General features: G+C 48.9%; 1 protein-coding gene across 2 annotated transcripts in view; it reads right to left on the bottom strand.

Annotated features, from left to right (window-relative positions):
* Positions 1-12,445, bottom strand: part of VAV2 (vav guanine nucleotide exchange factor 2) — a 99,897-nt gene that overhangs the window by 21,201 nt on the left and 66,251 nt on the right. For both annotated transcript variants that reach the window (XM_048965900.1, XM_048965899.1), the window contains exons 4-6: positions 7,060-7,128; positions 2,204-2,306; positions 517-615 (exon numbers count right to left, since the gene is read on the bottom strand). In XM_048965900.1, coding sequence (XP_048821857.1) covers positions 517-615; positions 2,204-2,306; positions 7,060-7,128 — 271 coding nt within the window. The remainder of the gene's footprint in view (positions 1-516; positions 616-2,203; positions 2,307-7,059; positions 7,129-12,445) is intronic.

Genomic DNA, 12,445 nt, shown 5'->3' on the forward strand with positions numbered 1-12,445 from the left:
CCATTCATTTTATTTCCCAAGGAAAGGCCCAACCATCGTTTATCAAAACCAATTAAAACCCAGCAACTCGAGCAGCGCAACGTTGCTTTTAATCCAATTAATTTCAGTGACAAGTCGGAGCAGCTTCAGCACTTCTAAAAAGCGCCCAGAAGAAAGGAACCATCGAATCACCCAGCAGCAACCAAAGCGATAAGCTATCTGCAACCCGGCTCTGATCAGCGAGACGCCCCGGCTGCACGGAGCTGGAGCTCAGACCCAGGGGCAAGAGAACAAAAGATGGAATTTCTCAATCTATTTCCAATCAGAAAGAAATGCACTGCTTGGCTCTGACCGCACGTTTGTTCTTGTTAAGATGTGTTTCCCATCTCCTCCTCCTGCTGCGGTTTTACACGCGAGCATCGATGCTGCTGTGTCACATCAGCCAGCTCCCGTGCAACGACCACCACAGCACGACTGATGCAGGACTGAGTGATGAGGTGGAAGGGTTTGGCATTGAAAGGATGGCTCAGCGCTTACCTTCTCGATGTCTTCGAGTGTTTTGTAGTATTTGGCCTCCGTCTCTTGGATTTCCAGCAAACAGCAATTCCTTTTGTCATCTTCTGTCATGCCCATTTTCTAGACAAAGTTAAAACAACGCATGGTCAGAGTCTGAAGGGTGGCACAGCTCCAGTTCTGCCTCCAGTGCTGGCACAGTCAGAACAAGTGCAGGTTAGGAAAGGCAGAGGAGTACTGTCATTGGTTTAGGTTAAAGGGAAGGATTTTTATCCAAAAAACACAGGAAGAGACCTCGGCTCTGCTATTCAATATGTTTCATCACAGGCAGCATTGCCTTTTTTCCATTTACAACAACTACATCGCCAAAGATTATCAGTTAAAGAAGAAATGAGAGATAAATGCTTTTTTTCTCTCTCTGGCTTTTGTTTTGTTGGTTTATTTTTCCTTTTTTTTTTGCTTAAGATGAAACTCACAGCAGACCCTAAATGGGTCATAAATAATATGTTAGAATTATACAAATCCCCTGCCAGGGCTGCCAATTCTCGTGGTTTTAGGTCAGATCTGATCACACATACATGCTTTTTCCCAAAGCCTCAACTCCTGGAGCCGCTCTTCTCACCCTTTCATTTGCAAAGAGGAGCTGAGAACACGTGCTGGGAGGTGTTAGGGTTTGGGAGGTGATTAATGACCATGCACAGGAATGACCATCCTCTGTACACCATGCTGCAACTCATGGCTTGGACCCATCAGCTGGATGGAGCCTAGTATTTTCATTCATGTCTTACCTGCATATATCTAATCTGAAGCATGCAGAAACACAAGAAACCAATTAGCATTACACACTTGCTATGGCAACAAAGCTTAAAAAAACCCAATATGTAGACAGGAACGTGGGTGACCATATTAAAAATAGTCTTTCTTGCTTGAACACAGGGAAGAAAGGGAGCCAGAGCCACTGACCCAGCAGTGTCCAAGAAAACACAGAATACTGCAGAGGACACAGTGACAAACTGCCCTCGGTGCCCCTAAGTGCTGGGCACCCACACAGTGGGACTGTCGCCCTATTTTTGCCTTTTGTGGCAGAAATTCCTCCCAAAACCTCTCCAAGTGGCAGCAGCCCTTGGGCCAACTGGTTTCTGCAAAGTGGCAAAATCACTGGTGGCCGCTGGGCTGCTCTGGCACAGCCTGCAGACAGCCCCATGTGCCTTGGCAAGGCTCCTTGGGAACATCTGCACCCAACTCTTGGCTCAAGGCAGGCTGGTGGTGCAGAGGGAGCTGTGGACAAGGTGTGAAGTGATGGATGCCTCGCTCAGCACTGTCACGGTCCCTTGCACTGCTTGCAGCCAGAGCTGGGCACCAGTCTGCAGCCTCCCAGTGCCACCCAGCACTGCCACATGCCTGGTGTGGGGGGGATCTGTCACCAAGCTTGTTTTGCTCCAGGCAGCTGCGCTCCGCTGCCGTCTGCTGTTTGCAGGCAGGAGACAGTAATTAGAGTTTACATGAAGGTGGCAGATATTCGGAGGATGGCAGACAATTTGGAAGCTCATAGTGTGATGGAAAGCTCCTCCCAGCTCTGTGCCAGCAGAAATCAGGGCAGCCCTTCTCTTCCTTGCCGCGTTCCCCATCATTCACGGATCCCTCATTTATTTAATGTTCTCCTCTTCCTTCCCCCTCCATCACAGCTCTAAAAACAAATGTAAAGAGTTACCATGGGCTGCTGAACTTCCACCCTGATGATATCTTCGTAGATATCATCGCCTTCATCTTCACAGGGCACGCAGTCATAAATATCCTCCCCCAGATCGTGCTCACTGCAATGAGAAGGAGAGAGACCAGGGGTAACAGGGAGGCACATTGCTGGCATGGAACGGGGAAGCCACGAGTGTTCATTGCTAGGGAGGGAGAGCAACCATGGCAATAAGAAAAGCCCCTGCAAGCACAGACTGTAAGCTGCCACTGAGAGGGGACATCAGAAGGTGATGGTGCTCAGTACTTCACTGCCACACGAGTCTTTACAAAGTCCCCCAGAGGTCTGTGAAGTCCTACAGCTCTTCAGAAAATCCAACCCGCCACAAGTACCAATCAACAACAGTAATTTTAGTGCTCAAGATCTACAGGTGCAGATGGCTAACAGCTCCAACCAAAGTCAATCCCATGGGATCAGGACAGTGAGAAGCACTGGAATATCAAACAGCTTTCACACATTTTGCAAACGATCTCTTTCAACACGGGCATTAATTACATAGAAATATGTTGAGGTGTAAAGCTGTGCTCAAACCGTAGCGCTCACCATTTCTACATCACACAGCACTGAGCAGCACAGCACATCTGTTTGCAAAACTGGGCTTTATTTCTTTTCTAAATGCAGTTCTTTCTATTTTTAAAAGCAGATTTATTTAATAAAAGTTTGGGGATTTTAAATAAATTCACTGGCATGATGTATCCATCCCATTCTTCCATAGTGATGCATTGCAGCTGCTGTAATAATGCCCACTAATAGCTGGTGATCCATCTTCCCCTTCCCAAGCGTTGCCGTCACCGTTATTATCTGTACCAATATTTATATTCTCAGCTCCTCTCCTCATCCAGAGCAAGTAACTCCTGCTTCCTGATTAATCTTCCCTTCTCGGAGTGCTGGCTGCCTCTCCATACATCATTTCCCTGCTCAAAGGATATTAGGAAGCGTATGGTTGAGTTGGCCAACGCACCCCTACGCATCAACATCAAACCTTCACCCCAAGACCAAAACACAGGCAGCTCCCACACCCCAGGGCCAATTGGAAAGATGCTTTTATCTCATTCTTGCTGGATGGAGCCTTGTTTATGAACACACATCTCTGCTGTATTGCTGACAAGCACCAGAGCATGCTGGTGCCCGGCCAAGTGGCATGGAGCAGCTCTCTTAGAGCAGCCTGCCCAGCTGCTGGCACTGCTGCTCTGCGTCACTCCATCACTCATATTTTGTCTGCCAGAAGTGAAAATACGCACTGCTCACACCCTATGATTAAAGCAGAGAACAGGCATTGGGTGATTTTTGACAGTAGCAACCTCTGAGCGCTCCAAATTTTAAATGCTGGAAGGAGTGGGAAAGCAGGGCAGCTATTTGGAGCATTTATCATGGCAATAGGCTCAGCATCCCGAGCATGCTACACACTGCCTGCACAACTTGAGCAAGCTCCAAGGTGTGATTTGAGGTCAGATCCTCTTTTCTGTCTTCACGGGGAATTTACACCTTCACTAACAGCAGCAGACTCTGAGAGTTATCCATAGGGATCACAGCCTGGATTATGAGGTTCATGGAGAGCTCTGGGGTAACGAAAGGGATTCTGTCCTCCTTTCAGAGGAGGACACCAGTGTTTGCTATTCCTGTTATTAGGATGGATAGAACCATCTTTGGGCTGGCAGCATCTTGCCCAGCCAAGGAAACTCATTCAAGGCAAAAAGAGGTAAAAGCTTTGCTTATGTAAGGCAGTTTGAGGCAAAAGCAGTGCAGTTGGCTGAGGTTTTCCTCCCTGGCAATGACTGCTCTGTGCAAACGCCCTCCACCACAGTGAACCAACCATGCCAAAACCCACCTATACCACAACACTGCTTCACTCTGCTGATGAAAAACCCAGAGCCACCAGGATGGGCAAAAGGAAGGGGGAGAAGGAGCTAAAATAAGACATCCAACAACCAAACCCAAACTCCCAACCCTGTGGGCAGAACAGGGGAACCTTATAAGTCTCAAAAATGAGCCTCAAAGAGTTACAGCAATCAATGCAACCTTAGGGACAGCCCAAGCAGGACACAAAAACTGGGTGATGAAGTAGAAAAGATGTGTGCAAGTGCTATGGCTTGAGCGTCCTGGACCACAGAGCAATTTATTTAACTGGCTGGCGTGTGTGGTTTTTCCAACACAAAAAAATAATGAGAAAAGTGGCAGCTAACTTATCATCTCACCTTGGCTTCTCAATTCTTTTTCTTTCTTTTTTTTTTTCTTTTTTTTTTCTTTAACACATTTGAGAGATTCTGCTGATCACGTAATTGCTTTGGGAGATACAACAAAGGTACGCTGGTGACAGCAGGGAAAGAAATGCAAGAATATAACAAAGGAGACCATGGTGGGGGGCAGCTTATGGATCAGGCCTGTGCCCAAATGAATGGCATCGTTTGGACAGAAGTTCTCACTTTTGAGGAAAGCACCAGCAGCATCCAGCCCTCCCCATCTGCCCCAATTGCTCCCAGGCTGCCATCTGGCCAATGGCTGAGGATGGGAAATCAGAGAATTTGCTCACTCCCCTGTGAGCCTTTTAGTTCCTCCTCCCCTTTCCATCACCAGTTGTTCTTTAAAAAAAGATCAAATAGTTATCTCTGTGAAATTGTCTGTAATGACCTCCTGGATGGGCAGCCCAGTGTTGGTGACATCTGTATGGATAGAGGTGGGAGCGAGGCACCAACATCCTCTGCACCCAGCAGGCTTCCATGTGCTGCCCGTGGGCACACAGCTTACTTGTGCTTCTCATGGTCCCAAATCTGCACCTCCATCACAAGCTTGTTCATAATTGGAACGCTTTACTGAGCAGGAATTAACCCAAAATATCAGCCACATCTGAAAACCTCACACCGGTCCCCAAAACACTGTGATATCACAGTGAAAAGTGAAACGCTCCAAAGGGCAAAAATAACCCCTTGGATAACTTGCACTATCTGTGCACAGATAACAGCACAGAGAGGTGGGGGTGCTTCTTTTGCAAGTGAGAAGATTGCTGCGTGTGGCTTTGCTGTTTGGTAGCAATAGATTCCATGCATTTTGGGTCAATTTACTGCTTGCTGTGCAAACCATTTCCTCGCCTCTGACACGACATTTGGGACACACTCACCTCCCCAGGGCTGCTGGGTGATGAGCAATACGAAAGGCAAAGCTGCTGGGGCAGACTGAGTCACTCCCAGCCCATGAATGATGCCCTTGTTCTGCTGCTTCGAGATGGGCAGCTGCTAAGAAAGGGTTCTCTCATGCAGCCCCGTGGTTTGCCAGCATGCCAAACGGGTGCCCAGAGCAAGCAGCAAGCTGCAGAGAAGCTTCCTTGCAGAGATGCTCCTTTATCAGGGCAGGAAGGGGCTCGTGAGGCTCTGCAGGGTTATTTTTCCTGTTGCAGATGAATGATATCTCCATCTTATAGGCAGTGCCTCTGCACAACAGAGCACTGATTTCTATGAAGGAATTTGAACTATCCCTACATTTATTTACACACTCCTTTCCCCACTGCTCCCATGTGATGGTGTAAAGAGGAGCTGAATAAGAATGGGCTCAAGCAAAGGGATGAGGAGCAGCTGGAGCAGCTCTCAGCCTCTCAGACCCCAATGCATGCAGCATCCCATCCCATTGCCCAGGGCTGCTGCAATGACAGCCAGCAGCAAAGCAGTTAGAGGCAAAAATCCCCACGGGTCAGTGCAGAATAACCTGCTGCAAGGCCAAGTCTGCTCGTGCACAAACATTTCTCATGTGTGCTCATGTGTGTGAGAATGAGGAATTTTAAAACTCAACGTGAAAGGGATTTTGAGAACTTTTGGGGGGGGGGGGGGTTGAAGAATGCTATTCTTGAAAGGATCCTTTTATATGTTAAAGTTGTATTAAACTGCAGCAGTTGGGACCAAACCACAAGCAGGGGATGGCAGTATCCTGTGTTCCCGTGCTGGCAATTTATGATTTACTTCTGTAATAACCGAAGCCATAAGGAACTCATTGGATTAAGGAGCTTATTATTTATGTTGTGGAACGATAATATTTAACTGCATAAATCCGCACATCCACCCATATGGATTCTTTCTATGTACGAAACAGAGTGCACTTCATAAGCACAGCCCTGGCCCTGCCAGAGCCAGGGGGAATACTGCCATCGAATTCCAATTGGGCCAGCCCTTCAGCAGATACATTTTAGTTCAAGGTTGTTTGAAAGCCTGTTATATCACCAACACAGCTCAGGGCAGCAAATGCAGGCACCGAAGAGGTAGATAAATATAGATGCAGGATGCCAACCAGAGCACGTAGCGTTATGTGTGAGGGACTGGCATGGATCTGGGGCATCCCTAACCCAGCAAAGGGTTCATTGGCTGCTCTACCATGCACAGAGGGTGCTGCACGCTTTGGTGCATTCACCTGGTTTTGCAAACTGGGCTGCTTGCAAAAATACACATCACACAGGTGTGTGTACTGCACCACACAGGACCTGGGTGGGTTATTCCCCAACACAGAGGCTCTTGGAACCCACTGCAGGATTTGCACCTGGGGCTTCTGGTAAGGGGGCCCAGCAGTTGGGTTAGGATTCAGGATAGGGGGTTTCCCAAGGGCTTGACCCCACTGAGCTGCCCCATCAACCCAGTCTGACTCACAGAGACGTCTCCCAGGGCTCTCTATGTGGGAAAGCACAGACCATCATAAGAGCCCAACAAACTGCTGGCAGGATGATCAAAGCAGCCGGCCTGGCTCTCCAGTTCCCACTGTCAGACTTTATCAGACTTTGCTGGAATTAAATTGCAACTTTTCCCATTGCGTGCCCTCCCCCTGCAAAGGTGAGGACTCACTCAGCCAGCTCCTCCAGGCTCCGGTACACATCATCATCATTCTCTGTGGTCTCCTCTGAAGGGAATGGCCTGCAAAAGAGATGGGCACAGTGTTACTGGTGCTCCTGAACCCCAATGAACTCAGCCTGGCCCAGAACATTGTGCCAGACAGGGCTGATTCCAGAGCAAAATACACATTGCAAACACATTTGTTTTCACTGAGGCATCAGGACATTGTCTTGGCTGCACTGAGGAGCTGCACCACCCAGCAGCATCCCAAGCCCTGCACAAACAGCCTGCTAGGAAATCAATCCGCATCCAGCAAGTCTTCATAGAATTGCAGAGGTTGGGAAAAAAAAACCATATGAAATCATCAGGTCCAACCCCAACCCATCCCCACTGACCATGTCCCCAAGTGCCGCGTCTATGTGTGCCCTGAACACCCACAGGGATGGTGATGGCCTTGTTGGGATGGAGGAAACTTCAGGAAAGCATCACCAGCAGTGAGTCCCATCAGGACCAGGACGAGGGAGTCCTTACAAAAGCAGGGCTCCCTCATGTTAGCGAAGCTGCAACAGCTGAAAGAAGTTAAAACCATGGGGGGACAGAGAAAGGACACCAGAAAGGCAAAAGGAAGGAGGGAGGGAAGTGGATTAAAAAGAGAAAGGGAAAGGAGTAGGGGGAAAAGCAAGAATTCCTTGGCTCATTCTGAAGTAATAATCAACGTACTAAGGAGATGAAAAATACTGCTTTAATTAAAGGCAATGTATTATTGCTGGCACGGGGCCCTGACTCCGTGGGGCTGGATGCACCTTGTGACACTGACTGCATGCAGGCCTCCTGCTGCCCCCACGTGTGCCCTCCTCCCCTGCCCTCCCACCTTCCATTTCACCATAGATCACCTCTCCTGAAAGATTTAATGCACGGCCTGGCCAGACCCTGAATTCGCTGAGTGGGGATCATGAATTTGCCTTGCCTTGATGAGCAAGCTATCTCCAATCTGGCACAGGTGCCAGGGGCAAGGATGGGGAAGAGCAATGGGGCCGAGAGATGGGGCTGTGCCATTTGGCATCGCCCCTGTGCCCCAACCCCCAGCACCAACTGCAGCACTGCAACACCCACACAGCCCACGGGGACAGGAGAAACCAGAGGTGACCTCTGCTTAAGTACCTCTGGTTAAAGCAAAAACAAGAACCCACCAAGAGGCACGACCTACTTTCTTCTAAACGCTAAATGTTTTGCTTTTCATTCCTGTTTCTTTGTCCAGCACTCATCACGGCAGAACGAAAGTGAAAGAGCTATAATGAACATTAAAATCACAAAACCACAAATCTGGGCTGGAGGTGTAATTGGGTGCTGTGATAAAACCCCCCTCATGTAAGGCACAGAGGCAGCAAAGAGGAAAATATTTCCTAATGAGAGTTTCTGGGAGACGGCAGCTTCACAAGGAGCCCTCACCTTGACCGTGGGCAGGAGAAGAATTAATAACCTGAATCTCTGCAATGTAATGGCTAGATAGGGATGCTCAGAATGCAATTAGGAGGTCACAGCAAAGAGAAGATTACTAAATGAACCATCTAAAATTCAGAGCTGAAGGATGGCCATTTGGACGACGCCTTGGGTTTGCGCTTTGCTCTCTCCAGCTGCCCGTGCAAAAGCCACACGTGGTTCCAGTGATGCTCCCCCTGTTTGTGCTGTGGGAGCAGAGCAGTCAACTCACCCATGCTACCTTTGACCAGTCCGAGTGCAGTTATTTAACAGAAAGATAACAAAATAGCTGAAACCTTGGAAATAAAGTGCACAAAGAGCTTGTGATTCCCTACAAAATCCTTACAGGGTGTGTTACTCTCCATCAGCAGTATTAACTGCAATAGCTGGAAATGCCCAACAGTAATGAATAAAATACTTCGAGATCACTGAAAGCCAGAAGTTTTGCAGAGTTCCCAAATTGTTAAGGTTTGTTTGAAAACAAATCTCTCATTTAGAATCATTGTTTAAGCATTGGACTTTGTTTTTCAATTCATCACCAAAGAACACCTGCTGAGCCATTTACACTTCATGAATGAAGAGCAAAAACCCCAGCAACACCAAACACTGCTGGAAAAGGCTCTTAAGAACCACATCCCTCCCAGAGCAGAGCTCTTACAGACTGAGCCCGCTGCATCCAACAGCATCATTTCCAGAGATCAAAGAAGAAAACACAAGGAGGATCGATGCTATGTGTTTGAGAGCCTAAAAGGGACGTTAAGACAAAGTGATTTGTCAGGGAGTTCAGCTTGACGACAAGAACCAGCACAGCTGATCAGTGCTGACACCCACTGCAGAGCATCCCTGTGATCTTACAAAGCATTCTGGCTGCATTCTGGGATGGAGAGCTCTCACAGATGCACACCATGGAGCACCCTGGAAAGGCAGGAGGAGCAGCCCACAGGTGGAGAGCACCCCTGGATGATAATCAGTGAATATTTCAGGAGGCATCTCACGCACAAAGCTCTCGGCAGCTGCTCAGGTCCATCCCACATCCGAATCCTCACCCCTGGTTCCACCGCACAGCCCTGGCCGTGGGGAAAGCGCAGCTCAGGGCTCTGCCTGCCCACTCCCTCCTCTGAATTATTTCAGGTGAACGAGGTAGGCTGCAGCTCTCCAACAGCAATAAGCAGGAAGATTTATTTATGAACATATCTCAGCATCTGGGCACCTTGTCCTAGCGACTGAAGCCAGCTGTTGGCCTCTGGATGCCATCACAGAGGGTCAGGGATGGGGCAGCTTTACTCAGATGATTTTATACAGTAGCATCTTAGCTTCAAATCCATGTGTGAGAGCAGGATGAACCCAGCACGACTAATCCTCTGTTTTCCCTCTCTCTCCAGTCTGTTTTCTGGAGGACAACAGCAGCCCGGTAGCAGGGTGGCAAAATCCCACTCACAGCCCTCCCGACCCAATGGGCAGAGCTGTGAGGCCACGTGCATCCTTAGCAAAAACCCATGGGAGGTGGCCCAGCGCTCACCAGGAGCTGGATGCCAGCATGTTAATCTTTCCCCATTTCCCCACGTCCAACAATAGCACTTCAGTGCTTTAAAAAGGGTATGTGACACCCATGAAACCTGAGCTGCTCCCATCTGCTGCCCCTTCTGCAAAGGATTTCGGAATAAATGGAAAGAGACGGAGCCTGAAGCTGCTGCAAATGGGATTCTCCAGCTCTGTTGGGATGGATGGGGCTGTGCTGAGTGCTTCTGGCTCAGGCAGAAAAACATTTTCATGCCATGGTATCTACAACCAGCAAGGAGACCAGGAGTTGGATGCAATGATCCAATCCAACTCAAGATATCCTATGAACCATAATTATGCCTTGCAGTAACTCGCAACCCCATGTCTGGATGTACAGATCCGCCAATGAGCCCTTTTGAAGCAAACATTATAGCAAGTCAGAAACCCTACAGAAGCCTGTGACTGCACCAAGGTTTTAGACTTCAAGCTTTTGGTGTTAGTTTCGGTGTTAAGTTAGCAGCTGGCCTCAGCTCCTCTAATTTTGGCCAAGTCTGACCCGTGGGACCCGCTGGCATGTCCTTGCACCACGTGCCACTTGCTTGAAGGCATGGGCTGTGAGTAGAGCCTTCATCCCAAACACATGCACCTGCACACCTGCATGACAAGAAACCCTTCCAGAGAACAAAACTAGAAGTGCTCAGACCTCATCTGCAGGATCCCAGCAGCACCCCTTTCCTTACTAACATTTGGTCATCAGCTGACACCCAAATGGATACCCCCAAGTTAACTTAGTGACCTAAGCATGAGTGCAGCTCTGCTCCAGAGCTCTGGGACCAGTACTGGCCACATCATCCATCCTACAGATGGCTTTGTGTGCTATGGATCCTTCCCTGAGGAACAGCAAGTGACTGAATCATTGGATCATCCAGGTTGGGAAAGACTTCTAAGATCTCCAAGCCCAACCGGAACCCATCTTACTGTGCCCACTGACACATCCCTCAGTGTCACCTCTCCACAGCTCTGGAACACCTCCAGGGGTGGTGATTCTAACACCTCCCAGGTCCCTGACCACAGGACTGCCCCAGCACCACGGGTCACTCTTTGGCCATGGGCTCTGACGCCCCTCAGGCTGACACACAGCACAACATTACATCAGCACAGCACTCGCGGGGCCGTCCAAAGAAAACCATGTGGCTTTGCAAGATGCTTGCGTGCAACTGGAAACGCATCCATCGCGGACTTCAGTGGGGTCAGAGGGATGAAGCCAGCATTACTCAGAGCTGCACTGAGGCGGTGGGAGCTGACCATGTGACCCGAATTTCCCCAGCACTGCTCCCAGCCCATCCCTGGGCACATCCCCGAGCTTTGGTTCCCATCTGTGAAATGGGAACAAACCCAGGGACTGATTTTGGGAAAGTGCTGCGAGGCAGCTGAGAAGCACGCTATTAGCGTCCGTTAATAAAGCAGGGCGGAATCAATTCTCCCTGCAGAACAAGGCACATTGGAGCATACCAAAAGCTGCTGAATTTAATTAAAATCATGCTATTGTGTTACATTACTCATCCCTGGAAAGAACAGCCTCATGCAGTGCCAAATTTTAGACATGCCTCCTGAAAAAAATTACGATTTGCTGTTATTTGTGGTCTGGAACTTGCAAAAAAATTCTCCCAAGATTAATTCTGATAGAAATTCAGCGAGGAAGCAGCAAGCTTTATCGTCAGATAACGCAAAGATGATGATTCTGCAGGAGAGCACTTCCAGCACTCGGCACAGCCCTCTGCACAGTGCCCACGGCTTAGCTGCACGCCCTGGGTTATCTTTAGCTCCAATCTGAACCAAATAACTTCTGGAGACTACGAGACAAGAAAATAACAGCTCGTATAATTTGATGTTTCAACACATTATCGCTTTTTCTTTTTTGAATTCCCACGTAGCAGCGCTTCGCTCTAGAAAGCAGCGCGATCTCTTCGTCACTTCGGCTCCACTTTGACAATGACAGATGGATGAAATCAAAAGGGGAATCCAGAAACATCTTTCCCAAAGAGAAAATAGAAAACTCTGCAGGCTAACAGTGCAAGATGTCTCAGCGTGGCGTGGGCACAGGAGTGGTGCAGTCCTCGTCCCTGCAGGTGTCCTGGAACCGTGGAGATGTGGCACTGAGGGATGTGGCCAGAGGGCATGGTGGGGTGAGTTGAGGTTTTTAAAGGTTTTCTCCTACTTTAATGATTCCATAGGGCAGGGAGCCTGATGGTAGCATGGCCCCCAATGGCAAGGAGCTGTGACACAGCAGCATGCCCCCAGTTTGGCTGCAAAGCAGAGCTGTGCACTTCAGGACTGCATTTTCCTTATGCAGAACCGAGGGTGCGGAGGGGGCGAGGGAAGCTGCTTTTATTAGCAGATGCTTATGGAGTGACCTCAG

Source organism: Lagopus muta, chromosome 19, assembly GCF_023343835.1.
Source record: "Lagopus muta isolate bLagMut1 chromosome 19, bLagMut1 primary, whole genome shotgun sequence".
NCBI lineage: Eukaryota > Metazoa > Chordata > Aves > Galliformes > Phasianidae > Lagopus > Lagopus muta.